The 19,525-nt window shown below is 39.4% G+C and overlaps 1 protein-coding gene across 8 annotated transcripts in view; it reads right to left on the bottom strand.

Moving 5' to 3' along the window:
• COL19A1 (collagen type XIX alpha 1 chain) overlaps window positions 1-19,525 on the bottom strand; it is a 186,063-nt gene that overhangs the window by 76,512 nt on the left and 90,026 nt on the right. For all 8 annotated transcript variants that reach the window (XM_083607147.1, XM_083607148.1, XM_083607143.1 and 5 more), the window contains 4 exons: window positions 18,163-18,216; window positions 11,856-11,909; window positions 10,097-10,132; window positions 3,430-3,483 (listed from right to left, as the gene is read on the bottom strand). In XM_083607147.1, coding sequence (XP_083463273.1) covers window positions 3,430-3,483; window positions 10,097-10,132; window positions 11,856-11,909; window positions 18,163-18,216 — 198 coding nt within the window. The remainder of the gene's footprint in view (window positions 1-3,429; window positions 3,484-10,096; window positions 10,133-11,855; window positions 11,910-18,162; window positions 18,217-19,525) is intronic.

The following is a 19,525-nucleotide window of genomic DNA, read 5'->3' as shown; positions in this document are numbered from 1 at the left end:
GCTCAGGAGAAAGAGCCTAAGGAGAGTAATAGAAGTGAATAGAGAATCCACAACACCTAGTACTATTCCAGAGGATAAAGCGGGTGGTAACTACAGGGGGCAGGAAAGGAAGGGAGTCCTGTAACACAAGTGGAAGCCTGTTCCACTTGCATAATGGCAGCACCGGACTGGACACAAGTCCTAGGAGGCAACACTTCTAAATTACTCAATCTGTAGCAATCTTCAAAACCAGTAATGCTTAAATTCTGCATTTTGTAACTTTTGTTTCTATGGTAACGTCTGCATGCACCAGAATAAATGTATTATATCAAAAGCATCTGTAGCACCTAAATGCTACAGAATAAAGGAAATATAATAACGAAAAAATCTAGTCAATGGTGGAAGAGAATATATGCAGTGCTCTTAGCTAAAATCTGAAAGGCTTTCTCTTTTCTGGCATTTTTCTTTTTCCATGTATATGATTTCTAGTGGGTGAGGGTTTTACAAGCATGTTTCTTGTAGCAGAGGCCTCAAATGGATCATTTGCAGCTTCACAACATGCCTTGTGGAGTCATTACAGCATATTTCTTCAAGGCACATCTTCAAAGCTACCACAAAGCAAATGACTGCTCTCCATCTTGTTCTATAAATGAAGAACTCCTAGTTTTATAGCAAGCACTCTTTCCTAGTGCAAGGCCAGCTAATTTGGTTTGGGGGAAGGGAGGTTTTGCCTGTGATTGACAGGCATAAACTATGTGACCAGATTTAAGGTCCCTGTTACCTAATATAGAGCTAAACTTTGACCTCTCATTTTAGCATCTTTTAAGACATTTTACAACTCTCAGGGTAATGATCAATGCACCTAACAATCTTTAATCAATAGATAACTGAGAAAATTGAAAAGAGGTATGCAATTATAAGCTTCCTTCACTGACTGTTTTTTAAAATTATTATTATTTAAATCAGAATCATCACCCATCAGCATTATACCAAGGAAACCAAAAAGTTCTTAATAATCTGGTAGGGAATTTACATTGAACAATTTTCTTTAACTCTCCTCTTCCACATCCCAAATAATAATGAGGTATGGCTTTGGTTAATGAAACGTTTTACGAAATGTCAGTGCTCATTAATGGAGACACAAATGGGAAAAAGAAATAGCAGCCTGGATCCCACACAAAATGCTATGTAGTACCATCAGTTGACAAGTCCTGTACATCAGTGATTGAACATTTGAATGGGTTATTTAAGAACAAGCTATTTATATATTTCTGAGGCAATGTACTGATACTCTTCCTATAATTTTTGCTAGGGCCAGCTATGGAATCTGGAATCGAATGAATGCCATAAATGTAACATAACAGTAGGAATTAAGGAACATGTGGATCAACACCCTAATTTAATACAAGCAACTGTTGTAGATCAAGGACAGATTCACATGCATTAGTATCAAATGCAGGCTTTGAAAGTCCGTATTTGGGTGACTAATGTTAGTGTCTGGTTCTCAGTGGTACTTCCAAGAGCTAATTCAAATGTTCAAGCACCTGCATTTTACATTCCTTTCATGCACCCACAGAGAGCACATGGAAGTACCTTGCTTGAAGATACCTCCCATGTCTCCTAGTGCTCTAAGAAGAGACTAAATAAACCTGTTTCTGTATACTCAGAGCTCAATAGTTCTGAAACACACAAAAATGTAGAGCAGCCCTCCCCAACCTGAAGTCCTTCTTTTGGACTACATCTCCCATCAGACCTAGTCAGCATGGCCAATGGTCCAGGATAACGGCAGTTTAGTCCACCAACTGGAGGGCACCAAGTAGGGGAAGGCAGCTATATAAACAGGTAGGGGTTACCTTTGCTAAGCTGCCCAACATGAATATTTGTCACACGCCGCTTGTTTTCTCATTCTCTACTATTTCAGTTCTTTTTATATTTAATGATATCATTTCATTTACTGTTGAAGAAGTTCTTACTAGCAGAAAGCCTCTTGATCTTTATATGAAACATTAAATGATTTATTATTCTTCTAACCGTAATTTTGTTTGCAAATCACTGAGGTTTAATCACCCACATTTCTTTATTTTGTATTTTATTTTAAGATAAATGTGTCAAAAGTGTGAGGAGGCCAAAAGGTTCTCTAAGAAAATGTACACTTTACTCCCACAGACTTTTAGTTCTACACATTTAGACCAGACCAGATGGGACAGAGAAAATTATTCCAATCATAACCAGAAAATTATTAATTAGGAGAGACTCTTCCTTGACCCTGACATCTGAGCAGGAATTTTTTTTTGGAAAGTGACATTTGTTTAGCTTATATTTAGATTTTGCATTTTGTAAAACCCTGTTTAATTTATTGATGGCTTCTTTTCATCACAGGTTATCTTGTTGTGTTCACCTGCAAATGCTACCTCATCTTTCTTCAAACTTCTCCATATTACACATAATAACCAGACCCGCAGATAGTTGCTAAACAGAATTCTTAGCTTACATGTGCACCATATGGTTATGTGTGTATGATATGCCTCTGAATGTATTAAGAACAGCTGGCACAGAATGTCCCACATGGTTTGAGCATATCTGCACCATAAACTTATATGACTCTTATACCAGTGTTGCTATTATAGTTCCCCCCCAGAGAAGCCTGGAAATTGCACTTCAGAGAGGTCAGTGTCAATTCACTGGTAGAGAGTCCCTGACCCCTTCCATACAACAGTTCACTAGGTTTCCTTGAGAGAACGAATAAGGTTGTGATCTGAGTCCCTGTCAGGGGCTAATTCTGTGAAAAATGAATATGTATGAAGCAGCAGGCTCCAAACTCATTCTACAAACATTTATTAAAGCCTGCTGTCAAGATGTTCTACCCTCCCCCTGCTACCCCACACATATATATCTTTTTTGCCATGGACTGAATGTATAAAAAGAGCTCCTGACTTGCCCATGGGAATTCAAAATGGAACCCTGTCAACAATTATTTGGAGTGGAGGTACCCAAGTTATAAGTACCCATGCTTGACTTAGATGGGCCTCTCCGTATCAAGCTCCTTCCGTTTCCTGAAACCCAAAAAGGTTTTATTTTAGAAAAGGGGAGATGGAATGGCAGTTACCAGAAAGCTCTTTCAACAAGGAAGGACTTGGTGGCAAACATCATGCAAAGTGAAGGGATTTTTTTTTAAGCATGGGGAAAAGAGTGTCAGCGTTTAAGCAACATCTCACCAGGAGGAGGTGCCATACTATGCTGCTTGAAAGGTTCAGGGCAGTACCTCACAGAAAATATCAGAAAATAAAGCCAGATTGACCCTAACAGATTTCTGCAGATGCCATTACAATGTTCAACAAAGCAAAATATGGCTTCTCATTCAGCTGTTGCAACACAAGCATCTTAGTTCCTGCTCAGCAACAGCCTGTTGAGGTAAGCAAGCATAAACCAGTTGTTCATGAATCTACTCACCCTCTGGCCTTCTTTCCCAGGTGGCCCCTGAGGACCTTCTATTCCTGGCACACCCTGTAAATACAAATAGTTTAGAACGTTTCTCACTAATATTACTTAGTCGTACTATGGAATTCAAAATGTTAGTGAGAAAGACTTCACTAACGTTTAATCAACCACCTCTCCCTGCCCAATATCCATATATTGGTCATATCTACTTATGGGTAGAGCTGCAAAATGTTAAATGTGTGAAAAGGTACGTAGAAAGCTGCATGTGCAATGGAAAGGCCTGCTGGGTCAAAATTGTTGCTGGGTCAAAATTGATACAGCATCACTTATGCGATCTAGAAAGACAATACACTAGGGAATACTGCAAATGTTGTAAAGGATGATGATGGACTTATTTTACTAATAAATGGCAGCCTCAACATGTGACCGCTTCACACACTGTTTTCTAGATAGGTAGGTAGCCGTGTTGGTCTTCTGTAGTCAAAACAAAATTTTAAAAATCCTTCCAGTAGCAGGTATCTGAAGAAGTGTGCATGCACACGAAAGCTCATACCAATAACAAACTTAGTTGGTCTCTAAGGTGCTACTGGAAGGAATTTTTTTAATTTGTTTTCTAGACAGTGACATTATTATTATACACTCTCCTCTTTCCCAAATGGTGAGAAGTCAAAGGGCAGAGATAACAGATTTTGTTTCCTTTGAATAACTTAGCACTAGATATTTGTAGTGTGTTCAAATATGCAAGCAGTGAATAATGGAGGCAAGCAGAAGCTGTTACAGGAGGCAGTAAAATAGCCAACTTCACATCAGATCCCGAGAGAGAGTTCCTTTGTACTCCTAGGAACTTCCGCATAAGCCCGCTCAGAACAATCTTTTCCCAGAATTCAAGTGGCAAAATGACTTTTAGTTGTCTCTCTTGGCATTTTCAGACATTTAGTGTGTGAATACACTGAATGGACATGAGGAGTAGGAACAACAGAAAGCCCCACTCACTATGCCTGTTCAGTTTACTGTCTGAAAAAACCCTATGTCCATGCAAAGCCTAAATTCATAATGTTTACTCAAATGGGAACCGTGTAAGCTTTGTTTTTTATGGCACCCACAGAAGCCTTAATCAGTACCCTCAGCAGGGACCCCAGACTCTGATTCAACTAAAAATAAAAATCTCTAGCCCTTGTAGGAAGTTATGAAGCAAAATGTGCAGGTACTCTTCTAAGTGATTTATCTGAAATAACCTAGCCTGTCTGTTCCCATCTGCCAGTGTTTTTAGCCAAAGAGTGAAGTGAGAGTTGAGATTGATAAGTGAGTTTGGACACCAAGCATCAGGAATCCCTGGGGCCACATCTGAATCAAGAATCATAGTTTGTTTCATTCCAACAAAACATTACCGGTAAGCCCAAGAACAAAACCTTGGCTATAAATCATGGTATCTTGGAGTGGAACAAACCACAAACCCTGGTGCAGACATAACACTAAACCAGGGGTTGCAAGTTCATTCCTTCCGAAGCTAGTGGTGGACATGGGAGCACATTCAAGGTAAGCCATTAACTATGGTTTACTATGACATGCAACTTGAATCTATGTCTTTGGGTCTCCACCTAAAACTCATACAATAGTTTTATAAAATCCCTTTGCAATGGGATGAGAAAGTAATCATGGCTAGCTCGCCCCACTGATTTTCATGGGACTTGATTTAAACTCAGCTATTGTTCTCTGAATTTTAGAATTTATTCCCATGTTCTAGAACAGGAATAAAGAAAATTATGTTCAGTGGTGAAGGTGATAAAAATTGAAAAGAATATGGGAGATACTAAAACTGCTAGATTACATGCCTCAAAGGGAAGGTATTGCTTGATTAAATTAATACTGTGAATCATTTTATATAAAATTTAATCACTTCAAGGAGTTCCCTCTTGCCCCTTTAAAAAAAACAACCATTCTTCCTGCCAGACTCAAAAGACCCAAGAATATTCTTCATACCTTATTAATTAATCACAAGGTATTTCTTTTGTTGCATTTATGTGAAATGTTAATAAGCTGAGGTCATGAAGACTTTTCTGAACCACTGTGGCCAAAATTGCTACTATTAGTTATTACACAGATGCAAGCTAAAATTAAATGACATCTTTATAATGTGATAATGTATGTATAACATGTTCAGAGGAATAAAGTACTGGATAAAGTCAGGATGCATTGTAAGTGTTTTGTCTAATGAAAACAAAATATATTATACCAAATCTAACAAACAGATTTTCTACTTTTCATTGTTCTACTAAGTGCTTCAGAGTGAATATGAAGGGTTGTACCTAAATAAGTTAGAGTAGACCCACTGAAATTCATGGATCAAAATTAAGGCTTCCTCAGTGATTTCTATGGGTCTACTCTGAGTTCAACAAATGTTGACTACAACCTAGTGTTCAAGGGTGTGTCAAGAGCTTCCTTATTTGCCTGTATATGTAGATCAGGTCACAGTCGGACAATCACAAACTATTGAACCAGCTCAGTCCTTTGACACCTGAGATGTAAATTTTCAGAATCCACCTTATTTTTGTGACTGCATTTTTTGTAAGTTTTTAAAACTGTTTTTTTATGTTGCATTTTAAATTGTTAGGGCCTTAGAATGAAATGTGAATAGTTAATAATAATAATAATAATAATAATAATAATAATAATAATAATAGAGATCTGCATTTTCTCATAGGTAATGTGGCTGGGTTGTGATGATATTGAAAGAAAATGCAAGGAAGGAAGTAGTCCATGCATTTAGGAAAATAAGAGAACAGCAAGATATCAATAGTTAAACTTTTAAGTATTCTCATTTTTTCTTTGTGCTTGTAGTGGTACTTAAATCTATTTTATTCTATGGGGGGGTCATGGTCTTTCAGTTTCAAAGATTGCACTATTAACACACAAGAGCTTACTATGCCAAACATCCTAATTATATCATTTAAAGTCTTGAAGGGGGGTTGCATTGCTACATTGCAATGAAGTACATTAGGAATGGAAAGAAACTGAATAATTTTACATCATTATCCTAATGAAAAATATAATATCATTTTTGTGTCAATTGCAGAGTCTGCAGGGTTGTTGTTTTCAAAAACATAATTTTCCTCAGGGGCCAAAAAAACCATATATTACTCAAGCTTTCCTGCATAACTGCGCAAGGGAGATAAAATAGCCTAAAATGACAGCAACATATTCTGATTCTCTTGACAGGTTTACCTTGACAAGATACTCCCACTGCATGCAAATAAAATTAAACAAGACTAAAAATCCAAGAGCACAGTACTGCACAACCTGCCCTGGGTGAGGGAAGGAAAACCCTGCTCTTATTCTCCAATATTGGAGGCATGTGACCAAAGTTACAGACCATCAGCTGCAACTCTATTCTTTAAATTACAGTGGTACCTCAGGTTAAGAACTTAATTTTTTCCGGAGGTCCCTTCTTAACCTGAAGCACCACTTTAGCTAATGGGACCTCCTGCTGCTGCGGTGCCACCGGAGCACGATTTCTGTTCTCATCCTGAAGCAAAGTTCTTAACCTGAAGCACCATTTCTGGGTTAGTGGAGTCTGTAACCTGAAGCGTATGTAACCTGAGGTACCACTGTATTGGATCAAACAGCAACTATACTGGTATAAATGCTATGTGCAGAAAGATCCTTATACACTTCTATCATGTCCCCGTTTACTCATCTTTTTTTCTAAGTTAAAAGCCCCAAATGTTGCAACCATGTTTATAGGGAATTGTTCCAGCCCCATGATCATTTTGGTTGCAAAATGGTAGTCATTATTGTCTACAACAGTATAATCTGCAGCTTTAGAGCTTTATACAATGTGTACTCTGTATGTCACTTGTTTGCTGAATTTGTATCTGAAAGTGACCACAGAACGTGTCCAGGCCTGAGTGACCAGCTTCCTCATTCTGTTTGCTTTGCGCTGAACATGTTATCTGATGCTTCATTTGACAAGGCCCCAAGGAGTACGGAGCCAGCATTCCAAGTATCTGTTTAGTAAGCAAATCTTAGGTACTTCTGCTTGTGACTGACTTAACCCTTGGCTTCTGTGTAAACATTTGGTGCCATCTGGATGAGTATTTTATAACTCTGCAAAGGGATAGGCCCACAGGAACGTAGAGACGGACGCTCATTTTCCTGGGGAACTAAAAGCTACGGATCAAATGTCAAGAGGAATAGTTTTCATATACTTTACAAGAGAGATCACTGTACCACCTTCCTTCACCTGTCACTCTTGTGACATGACATGCACAGGCTTAAGCTCTCGATGCCAGAAAGGAGAGGGGAGCTTAGCCAACTGTGTCATTTCGGATAAAAGTCTCTGACTTCCTTCGCCTTATTCAGCACCTTGACAAAACTATGAAGATAATGCTGTCATCTCTGGTGTTCAGTCACTGGATGGGCCTAGTGATACACATTAAGTATCTTAGATGTGAAAATGATTACTTATGTGGGTCCTCAGTAAATTAGGCTGCCATTCCATTGGATTTAATGGGGCTTACGCCCAAGTAGACATGCCTAGAACTGTGATGTTAAATCCTCTTTAATGTTGGGGGAATAATCTAGCTCATATGATGAGGTTAAAAATTCAAGTTTTAAATTAATGCTTTTAAAACATACTATATTGTATAAATAATGTATTATAAAAGGTAATTATTATTCAGCATCTCTGGTAGCCCAATTCAAAATACATTTTATTGGAAATGAATTCAACTTATTTTTTTCCCTTGACACCCCCAAATAATTAAGAGGTCTAAATCCACATTTTTGTTAAATATATAGTAGGCTTGATCCAGAAATCCCAGGTGATTTATATGCCAGTTATGCAAAAACGTTGGTAATATAGTGATGCTGACAGAATGTGTAGAAACACATGTGTGACTGGGGTGTTAAACTAAATCCTGTATAGGTAACATGCTGCTTCTTAAGCATTAAAAAGGAAGAGTACTAGGCTAACTCCATATGAAAGTTTCCTGGCTGTGATTATAAGTGAAGGTTGAACTAAGGTTTGATTACATTCACATTTAAAGCTTAATTTATCAAACTTGCACATTCTGAAACAAAAGGTGGAGCACAGCCATCCTTCAAAAATCCCACTTATCAGAATTTCTGCAATGCAGTTCTCCAACCAATGTTCATAAAAAAGGATGTTGGGAGAAAACGTGTATAAAATGAATATATTTGTGAAAATTGCATACAAAAATGCATTTACGAGGATAAATTGCTTGCCAAAAACATGTGCGTTTGTCAAAACCGCAGACAATAATGTGTTAAAATACAGAAACTGCAGAAACCTGGAGAACTGAATGTAAAAATAGAAAAATGAGAAACTGAAGAACTGAAATTGACAGATCCTTCCATCCCTAATGTGACATTGAATAATTTCCCCCCCTGCTGGATGTTCTAAATGTAGTTGTAATAATCACCCCCACGCTAGTATATGGATGTCACACAGCTCTCTCTCTTCATTTCCAACATGCTATCCTACAGGGGCAGTTGGAGTTCTAAAAAGATGTTTCGGGGCAGTTCTGAATTGGATATGGGTGTGGATGAACAAACTGCAGCTTAATTAGAGATGCCATGAGAAATCTAATAGGTTGCACCAGAAATGAGCATCCCTAATTGAGTCCTTGCAAGTAAGTTCAAACTGAGCAGAGAATGCTTGAATGCCCATCGTTGACACCTCTGCCGCCCCCTTCCCTTACACCCTGAGGGCCCAGTGACTCACATGTGGTAGTGGGGGAGGGGGGGTCCAAGACGCTCCAGATTCCTGGCAAAGTGCCTATTCCCCATGGGACTAAGATTACAAATCCCAGCTGCCATAGGAAGAAAATATGGTGCTATTTGCATCAGTTTCCACTAGGGAGAAAGTGCTACAGCTTATCAACCCTTCTTTTCCTATACATGTCCCCGATAGCCTTACAAACACATTGTATGAAAAGAAAGACGACTGCCTCCATAGGTACATCAAGTCAGCAATCTTTTCCTTTGTACAGTTCCCTAGGAAGGGACTGCACATTACGACATACATCCACTTTGTAGGAGCGTATTAAAAGACATTTCCCCCCTGTGTGGCTGCAGAGGAGGTATTAGCTGCTTTGAACACCTATAAAATGTCGTTGGAAGGAAGAGGAAGTCTGCAGGTCACCTTGTAATTGGTTAATAGATTATGTGGCTTAATCCACAGATCTATGTTCCATAAATGAGTCTGGGGTGAGCAAAAAGTTTAGGTTCACTCCAAAACACAGAGAAAACCAGAAATTCCTCACTGCTACCTACAATCCTTCAGTTGTCCCACTGAAGCCATTGCCAGATATGAAAGGTGATGAACGAAATGGCAGAAATAGTTAAAAAATGCTTGCATGGCTTTGTTTCACACATTCAGAAGACAAGCAAAGTATGCTCTTAAATGGGTAGGAAAACACGGTGTGCACAATTAAATATATCTGCTTTTCCTTACACTATTTCAGGATTGAAAATGCTATAATTGCAATAGTATGTTACAAATCACTGGGTGCATATTTTATTTCAGAAAAAGAAGTGAGCAGCTCATTTAACTATCTTATTAACAATATACTGACAAGTGCAGCATTAGGCAACCCAAAAAATAAACATCGACATGCATGAGAACAATCTCTTCTTGCCTCTTGTCTAGCGTACTTACACTAAGGGCAGCTGGTCCTGGAGGTCCCATATCTCCCTATAAAATTAGGCAAAAACCAAAAGTCAGTGATCTTCTCACTCTAAAAAAACAACTTAATTACACTAAAAAAAATATTTTATTGATCTTTAAAAAACAGGAACACACGCACACTTGAAAGATGAGTACAGGATTCCATCTTTGAAAGGAAAGAAACTCAAAGCTTACAGCTTCAGCTGCTCCTTCAACTTACATAGTTCTCCCCCATTTCTTTTAGGTAGGTTAGGATAAAAGATGATTGCTGACCAAGGTCACCCAAGTGGGTGAGGTTTTGAACTAGATCTGCTTCGTATTAGTTCCAACACTCCATAATCATTACATGACACCAGCTATTTTGTTTTGCTTATCAGACAGTGTCTGGTCAGAGGTCTCTCTCTCTATATATAATGGAAGAATATGTACCAAAATGACCACTCACCAGTCACATCAGTGGGCAGCTTTTGTGACCCGGCACAGGCTCCCCAGCCTCCAGAGCCATGCCATAGTTGCATGGCCATTGCTTCGTCTCCTGGGCTAGCCACCAAGGCTGCAGGGCTCCCGCCTGGCCCTGGTTTAAATCAGTCAATGCCACGGCGGCAGCCTGGGGGACGGAGCAAAGGCCAGGTAAGGTATGCACCTGCCGATGCCATTCAGTCAGCTCAGAGCATCAGTGGAGCAGCGTGAAGAGCTGAGGACCAGAGAGAGGTTCATCGGAGGATCAGGAGGACGGGGAAGAATATGTACCAAAATGTGTTGCTACCGCGGCAAAAAAGGGAATGCGTGAACAAAAGCAGAATGCCCCGGAGACATCACACATTGTACATTTAAAGCACTCTGGTGCATTTTAACAGGCATATTTCCCCCTGGAGGGGGAGGAATACATTCTCCAAAGAACAAAAAGAAGCAGGGGGAGATCCATGTAATATGTGTGTGTAGAGAGGAAGGGATCATCTTGTTGGCGTCCATCACTCTTATGGAGGGAGGGAAGATAAATGGATGGCATAAGCTTTTGTGGACCAGAGCCCATTTTGTCAGATGACCAAAGCATTCATTGATATAGAGAGAGAAGAAAGGAGGGGGGTGTTTTACAAACTGAGAGCAAAGGACCAAACAACTGAGAGTGGTGCAGATGTGTCACATTACTATGCAGAACACAAACGGATACAAGATCCAATCAGCAGAACACAAATGAATACTAGATCCGATCAGGTGTGACCCATTCCCAACTCCTGGGTGCTGGAGGTGAACGGGCTCAGTAATATGAATAGGGCAGATCAATACCTAAAGAGGGATAATTACAAAATAATTAAACTATTTATAAAATGCTGTAATGTAAAGGTGAGGCAGATGCGCTTGGCTTAGCACACATAATACTTGTCATTGCAACGCATTTGCTTGCTTGCAGGGAAGATGAGTAGAAGCAAGGAGAGAAATGGAGGGGCTGCATTTTTCCAAAGAAATACAAATTGCAGTTTGTGCTCTCCTACAATGTGTGTATTACCAGGGATCCTGCACAGCAAATGAGCAACCATTACAGGTTTATTTGTTTTTCAATAATCTCTTAGTGATACAGAAATAATTGCATCAAAAACCAGAACAGTGTAATTATATGCATATTAAATTTATGAACAGTGATTGTTCTAAAGTGATTTTTGACCATTTTCTTCATTAAACAAGCCTTGTCTGGATATTCTGGCAAATCATCAGGATTTGGTCATTTGCGTATCCACACACGAATGAATACCTTTTCTCCCTTTATACCAGCCATTCCAGGATCACCGGGATCACCTTTCAAACCCTATGGATTAAGCAAAAAACAATATAATAAATAAATGTACCATTACTTCAGCAATACATTAATGCATGTGCCAGCAAAATAAAGCCTTGAGGCTTCTTTAAAATTGCAACCAGAGCAGCGAAGCATCAAAGAAGAACCAAAGAGCTGTAGCAGGTTGTATGAATTACTTGACATAAATTATGAAATGCATATGGGAATTTTGCAACACTGAAAGACTAACTCATCCCCTTTCACTTTTGTAACTTTTTTCTTGCTTTCAACACACTAGCTTATGGAAACAAAGGGGAACCAATGTACTCCCCACTAAACTTTCAGATATTTAGAGAAGAGAAGACATTTCATGAAGTATCCAGAATGTGGGAGAGATTCAAAAGCATGCCTGTTTAACAGGAATAGTCTTCTCATCATACTAATAGACATCTTGAACCAGAGAATAGACTTCTCACATTTGGGGATCAGATAATAAACAAGGGTTATAAATGCAATGTGAAATGTGATAAGATGTAGTACTACTATTACTAAAATTTGTGTTTCCCCTTTCTACATAAATATGTTCAAAGCTGCTCACAACAGAACATAAAAAATGCAAATCAATACATCATTACAACAACAAATAAAAACAACAATTTCATTTTGAAACATGACAATCCAACAAATAATTCGCTCTGAAAATATAAACATTATGACATTTAAAGACACCATAAAACACACTTATCTTTAAATTCATCAATTAATGACATTTCTATTCAATTAATGTCATCAATATTATTGTTAGCAGTAGTAGTATTGGTGGTAAAATATTGGTGGAATTTATTTCTGGCTAGTCAGGCAGATTATAGTTTTTAGAAGAACAAAAACATAAATACAATACAATGAATGAATATATCATCACTGTAGTATCAGCTTAGGTGGCTGAGATTGGCACAGAAAAAAAAAGTTATACATGTTATTTTATAGGAGAATCATGATTCATGGTCCCAAGTCCTCCTTCCTCCTCCTTCAAGGTTTCCTAATACTATAGCTTGTTTTTCGGTAACAGGAAAGCAAGTGGCACTAAAATGATAAGCAACATCTGTGCTCTGGGGGGAACAGAACCATTAAATCAGTAAGTATTCAAAATACTCGTATTTGTGCAACTTCACTTCCTGCAAAAATTACATTAATTCACCATCTGGAAGAAAGATCATTTAGAGCTATATGAGCATTTAAGTATCCACTTTGGATTAAATGGTGGATGTTGTCAATAATTCTGATTTAGCTTTGATGTGGCCTTTATTATGCATGCCAGCAACAGAAGAGTTAAATCTGAAGTAGTCTTTGATTTATCAAAAAGAGACAGGGCAAGCAAAGGAAAAAGAAAGTGAGAGGAAGGCTTCTCTATGGCTTATTAATGCCTGTGCATGAAATGGTATAAATGCAAATCATGATGATCTGATTTCTGAATGAATGTTTAAGGTTTCTGAATTGCTATGGCCTGAAAGTGGAATTGGTTTAGGTGGTAACTTTAGAACACGAATGGAATAATATCTTTCATCAAAGAAATCACTTCTGTGACTGTATTTACAGGAGAGATGGAACTGAGAAAAAGACACACAAGGAAACATATGCTATTGCCTAATAATTCCACAAGCTCAATAAACCCACAAACCTCACTCACTCCTAACTGGTATGTACATAGCATAGCATGATGCTATTTAGAACTTTGTTGCTTAATTTGCAAAATGAGTGAGGTTGAATCAGACCAACATTTATCTGCCCTTATTTGAAAACAGCTATCTTCTCCCAGGAGTCTTTCCCCCGGAAGGGAAAATGGGAAGATAGGAACTGATAGATACAGTCTGGCTACATAGAAGAGGCCTCATGAACTTGACTCCTAGGAAGGTTGCCATCAGCAATAGTTGTTTGCAATAAAGCAGAAGAACCTGTATCAGGTTAGATGGGATATTTTACGTGCCCTGCTATGATGGATCATTCTGAGCCCTGTTGGAACGTTCCATCACTGCGGTGTCAGAATTGACAGCTCATCATTTACCACCACAACCAGGCTGAGGTGGTTAGGTCCTCTTGGTGCCAAGGGCTAGAACTGTACAGGTGTAGAAAGTTTAGCCATTTGCAGTTTGACTGATGCTGCACTTACATCTGAGGCTCTGGAAGTGATAGTGAGGAACATACCCTATCGTGAAATCTGTGCTTGGTGCGACAAAGCAGAACACAATGCTGTTGACTGTGGGCTCCACTCATGCACATAGCAGGCATGATACCAAGGTCACAGCAACGATAGTAGCTTTAGTAGAATTAGTATACCAGCATTAGGAGCTGACAAGTTTTGTGGCTGAAAGAGCGAGGTGGTACCATTGCCTCTTAGTGATCTATGACTGTTCCCTTGCTGGCAGCGGCCTTTTAAGTTCAAGTTAGGGAGCCAGCTGAACATTCTCATTGCTGAAAATAGCATGTATCTGAGTCATTCAAGAACTTTAGCACTCTGGCTTCTGTCTGAGATCTAGAACCGTCTCTCATTTGGGCCTGCACGTACATGCTCCCAAATGTGAAACTGCACAGAGGGAAACGTAAGATTATTATGCTACATTTCATATTTGAGCTCAAAGTACAGAACAGACGTGTAGCGCACTAATTGAGAATGGAGCACACAATTAAAAATAGCACTTCCCCCCTTTAAAATTCCATCCAACACATGGGTATAATCATTTCCTGGCCACTGCTCTCCTGTATTCGAAATAGTCATGTAGTTAACCATGGCTATCTTTACTCATGTGCACCCTTCTCAAATGATGTGCTACGTGTGCCACAACATTGTACCCAAACACAAAGTGACAGTATGAAGACATCCACAAACATACAACTTTACCTATTTATTTTTTTTAATACACCAGCTGTGAGGAGGGTTGGGTAAACTGGTGTTAAAGCTAATTGATTCAATGGCCTTCCTAACAAGAATGGACTTTAAAAATATATACAAAAAAGGTTTCATACCAAGTAAAAACAGCTAGAATTTCAAAGGGGGAAGTAATCATGTCAGTTAGCATAGCTCTGTGACCTGCTTTTCAAATTAGATTGTTTTTAACCCTACCTTATGCTGGTTTCCTGACTAGAAGCTGTTTTTAGAGAAGTCACTACACAAGGTGATAGACAGCCTGGAGTGACAACCTGTTAACCCATTACTTTTTATTGCTCCATAAATGCTTGCTGCTTTTCTTCTTCTGTTCTTTCAAAAGCTTTTCATTCTTATACAGGTGTATTAAACAAACAGCATTGATAATTGTGAAAAGAAAGAAAAATGCTCATTTTGTGAAGAAAATGGAGAAAAGACTAACCAGTGCAGAAAGGCATTCTAAGAAAAATGTGCCTGCTTTATTACCAAGGGAACTAAAAATATGATAGCAAAAAAGCAAAGTAAACAGCAAAAACAAAACAAAACAAAACAAACCTCTCCATGCATAGGAATATAATCAACTGCTAAGAAAATAAATGAAATCAGGATATGCACTTGGGTTAAGGCCTGTGTGAAGTTGTTGGTTTTTTTTTTGTGTGTGTGTGGATTTTATTGTGCTAGCCAAAGGCCATGGCAACATCCAAAGAAGGAAAAAAGGAAAGGAAAACACACACAGACACATACACACACACAGCAGTCGCTACATATGCAGTAAAATCATGTTCAAAATTACACAGAATGAAAAGTAATTCTCAAAATAAAATGTGAAAATTAGATGTCAGAGTCCCCTTTGCGAATGGCCACTAGCCCCTCCAGTTCTTTCTTCCTAATCTTCTTAGCTGCCAGGGCATAGCGAGCCACTTTATAAGTCACAGTCTCATCAGCATCACTCAGCAGTCATTTCACCCCCTCCATCCTGGTTAGATTTGTTTTCTTCATGAAAAGGGGTTTTATGAATTGACTTCTTGGGTGTGTATATAGTGAACATTGTAGTAGGTTATGGCAAATGTCCTCTACACATGGTTGCCCACACTTTGAAAAATGTGGCCTCGCTCCATAAGGAGATGACGGGTTCAAGGCTACTATTGAGACACCCTAGTGCGGCTTGTTGAAAACGGCATTTTGATTGCCGCCGCCCCCCTCCCAGTCATGAGAACAATTCAATATAAAACCACAGGGGGGAATATATAAAACAACATCATCTCAGCAGCACTTTTCTATTTTCAGCTTGCAAGAAGATAAACTTCCAAAAACCCAAAAGAGCTTGGAATGTAGAACAGATAGAGTTACACTGGTCCATATGGGACCTCAATGGAGTGGGTCTGGTGAGATACAATACAAGTACCACAACAAATAAGCCTCGTTTCTAGTGGGAAAAGAGAATCTTACCTAAGAGGGCAGAATAAGGCCTCTCCAGCCTTCTAGCTGTACTCAGTCCAAGGGTTAAATGCAAGCACAGTCTCCATACTTGGGAGAAGAACTGTGCAACAAACTGGTACTGCTACCCTCTTTTTCAAAGCAGAGCAGGAGCATCTTTGCTTATGCCTAGTCATGTATTCAAGAACTCTGCTTATGAGCCATTGAACCAGGTGCCCTGTACCAAGAGTTGATGCTGAAACTGTGTGCTGATTTTCTCAATAAAGTTTGGGGATTTTTCAAGCTGAGAGTCTGCCTCTTTCATCCAAGGGTGGGAGCCGGGAAAAGTGCAATTGGTGTGTGGGGTGGGGGGAGATACGCAGAAAGAGAGTGACTGACTGTGTGCAAGGGAGTATATCATTTTTTTAAATGTGCATCAGGGTTTATTCAGCATCAGTAGTTTTCTCTTCTCACTGCTGTCAAAATAGCCCAGGCACACTTCCTTTCTCCCAGGATACAAAATAATGTTAGGAATATCAGGGAGTGCTATAACTGGCCCCGACGGAGAATGCTTTGACACAACCCTCCAAAGATCTCCCGTTTATGTTAAATATGAAAATGGTGCATACATTAAAAATGTTATTTTAAAAGTTAGGAAGGTAACATAGATTGGATGCCAAGCAAACTGGGAATAGCAACATGAATGGCATTCATAATCAATATTTATGCTGTTGGCTGGATTTGAAATTGTAGTTCCTGGCTGACATGCTGTGTGTCTCCAGTGTGCTGAATGGTAAAGTGGAAGGTGCGCATGGGGAGTTAACAGACAGTTTTTATATTCAAACCTAGTTCCTTACAAGACTAACTAAATAAGACAGCAAGTGCAAACCATCTGATGATGGCAAGGAAGTTAACTATTGGGGATGGACTTTCACTGTTTCAGGCTTATGGCTCCAGAAAAAAAAAAGTTCTTTCACATTAGATAGATGAAAAATTTGTAGAAGCATGGGCAGGAAAAGAAATAGTGTCAGCCGGGAGGACTTCATCCATTTGCAGAAGGGGGTTCGACCAAGCAGAACAGGAGGCAGAAAAGTGATTTTTGCTCATTATTTTCTCCCCACTGTGGTGCCTCTATCACCTCCCCCATGCTGTTCTGGAGAGTTTTGCCAAACCTTTGGAGCAGATTTGCAGAGACCATAGGAGAGGGGGAGGAATAGGCAAAAACCACTCTCCCCCCTTCCATTAACAGAGGCTTCTACTACATAAAAAGTCCCTCTGCAAATGGAAGGCGCCATTGGATAAAACCCACTGAGATTAAACAAATCTGTTGGGTGCAGGTAAGTAAGGTCCAGTCAAAGGCGACTATGGGGTGCGGGACTCATCTCACTTCAGGCCGAGGAAGCTGGTGTTTGTCCATAGACAACTTTCTAGGTGATGTGACCAGCATGACTAAACCGCTTCTGGCACAACAGGACACTGTGACGAGTGCCAGAGCGTACAGAAAAGCCATTGGGCGCACCATAAATTGGAGCCATAACTAACTTTCTGTGCACGCTCACCCACTTCTGAGTGTTTGGTCCAGTGCAGCAAACTGCTCATATCCAGTAAGCTGTAGCAGCCAGTATGCTTGGGCAGACCTGCAGTGCCACCAACCCAACACCGCTGTCACCACAGCCCAGCTGGATGTGGCTGGAGAAAAGTAAAGGCAAGATGGAACTGTGCACATGTACTGGCACGAGTGCTGGATTGGCTCCATTAGTGTATCCATGCAGCCTCAACCTCACCATCACCCTTTGCCCCTAACCAAGCCCTGTGCAGGTAAGTTGTAGCAACACCAGTCTTAGGGTGTCTCTGTTTCGCCACAGTGACTGCTGCTGACAAGAAGAGTTTACACACAAATAGCAGCTATAATATAAATCACTGAGGATAGGTAAAACATTAACTCACATCTCTTCCAGGTGTTCCATCTGTTCCTTGCTCTCCGCTATCTCCTTTTTCACCCTAGGAGAAAAAAACAAGCAATTCTTTTAACATTCTTCAAAAAGCGTATCTAAATGGAGAACAACTATGGAAAATTTAAAATAACAATGACCTTTTTCAGTATAACGTGTAACTGCATCGGGAAACTACTGCATTTTATTTATTTATTTTTGCACTAAGTACAGTTGAATTCAGATACATACAGCAAATTGAAAACGTATAGCATCACAACTCAATGGATTCAGCAAGGTTTAGTAATGCTCAATGAATTCAGTTACGTTTAATAACGGAATTCAGAACCAGGAAGGAAAATGCTGCAATAAAAATTACAGTGAAATTTGCTAACTGAATTTCACAGTTAAGAACAGAGAAAATTTCAGATGCAAAAGAACTACAACTGGCATTAATTATTCTTGTTTTTCCACCATTTGTTCACATCCTCCATATTATCACCATCCCAACAACTTTCAACCTGCATCTGACAGAGCAGGCTCTGGTCCATGAAAACTTGTCAGAATAAATTAGCTAGACTTTAAAGTGCCACAAAATTTGTCATTGCTGCTATTATCCTAGCAGCTTCTGCTTATAAAATACTGACTTAAATTGCTATGCCTTCCATGTCATCAGAAGTACCACAAACACAAAAACTGGGAACGGATGGTTAGTAGACACAAGCTTTACCTACACAGTATTGCAACTGCAATCAAGCCATTATAGGATCAATCTGTAAATTCCTATTCAAAGAAGATAGTGCAGTAACCAAACCCCATAACAGACTTGAACTCAGGTGCAAGGGGAGAGGAAGATAATAACCTTGCTGCAGCAGTTTGTCCTGCTGTGCTGTGCTGATGACCCCTTTTTAAAAATCACGGCAGATGTAGAAACCAGGACTGAAGAGCGGGAGTTCTCTTCTTTCAAAAAGTGAGCTAAAATTAAAGAGAAATGGCTCTCCTAAATAATGGGCTATTAATGTGGGGAAAATGGCAACCAAAAGTGGTGTTTACTTGACATATGCTTTTAAGTTACTTTCCCCCCTGCCTTTTAGTATACATTGTATTTTACCATTCTGTTTAGATGCTGTTTCATCTTATTGTTATTTTAGTTTTGATTTGTGTATAATTGCCTACTGACATTTTGAGGCTTTTCTTTTATGCTCCGTACCTTAGTGGTAGAGTATGTGCTTTGCCTGCAGTTCACAATCCCAGCATCTCTAGGTAGGGATGGAAAACACTTTTGCCTGAAACCTTGAAGAGCTGATGTCAGGCAGTGTAGAAAATACTGAGATAAATGGACCAATGGCGTGGCTCTGTACAAGGCAGCTACCCATGCC

Source organism: Podarcis filfolensis (assembly GCF_964270895.1).
Source record: "Podarcis filfolensis genome assembly, chromosome: 3".
Taxonomy (NCBI): Eukaryota; Metazoa; Chordata; class Lepidosauria; order Squamata; family Lacertidae; genus Podarcis; species Podarcis filfolensis.
The sequence above is the reverse complement of the archived record's forward strand: the minus strand, read 5'-3'. Positions and strand labels throughout refer to the sequence as shown.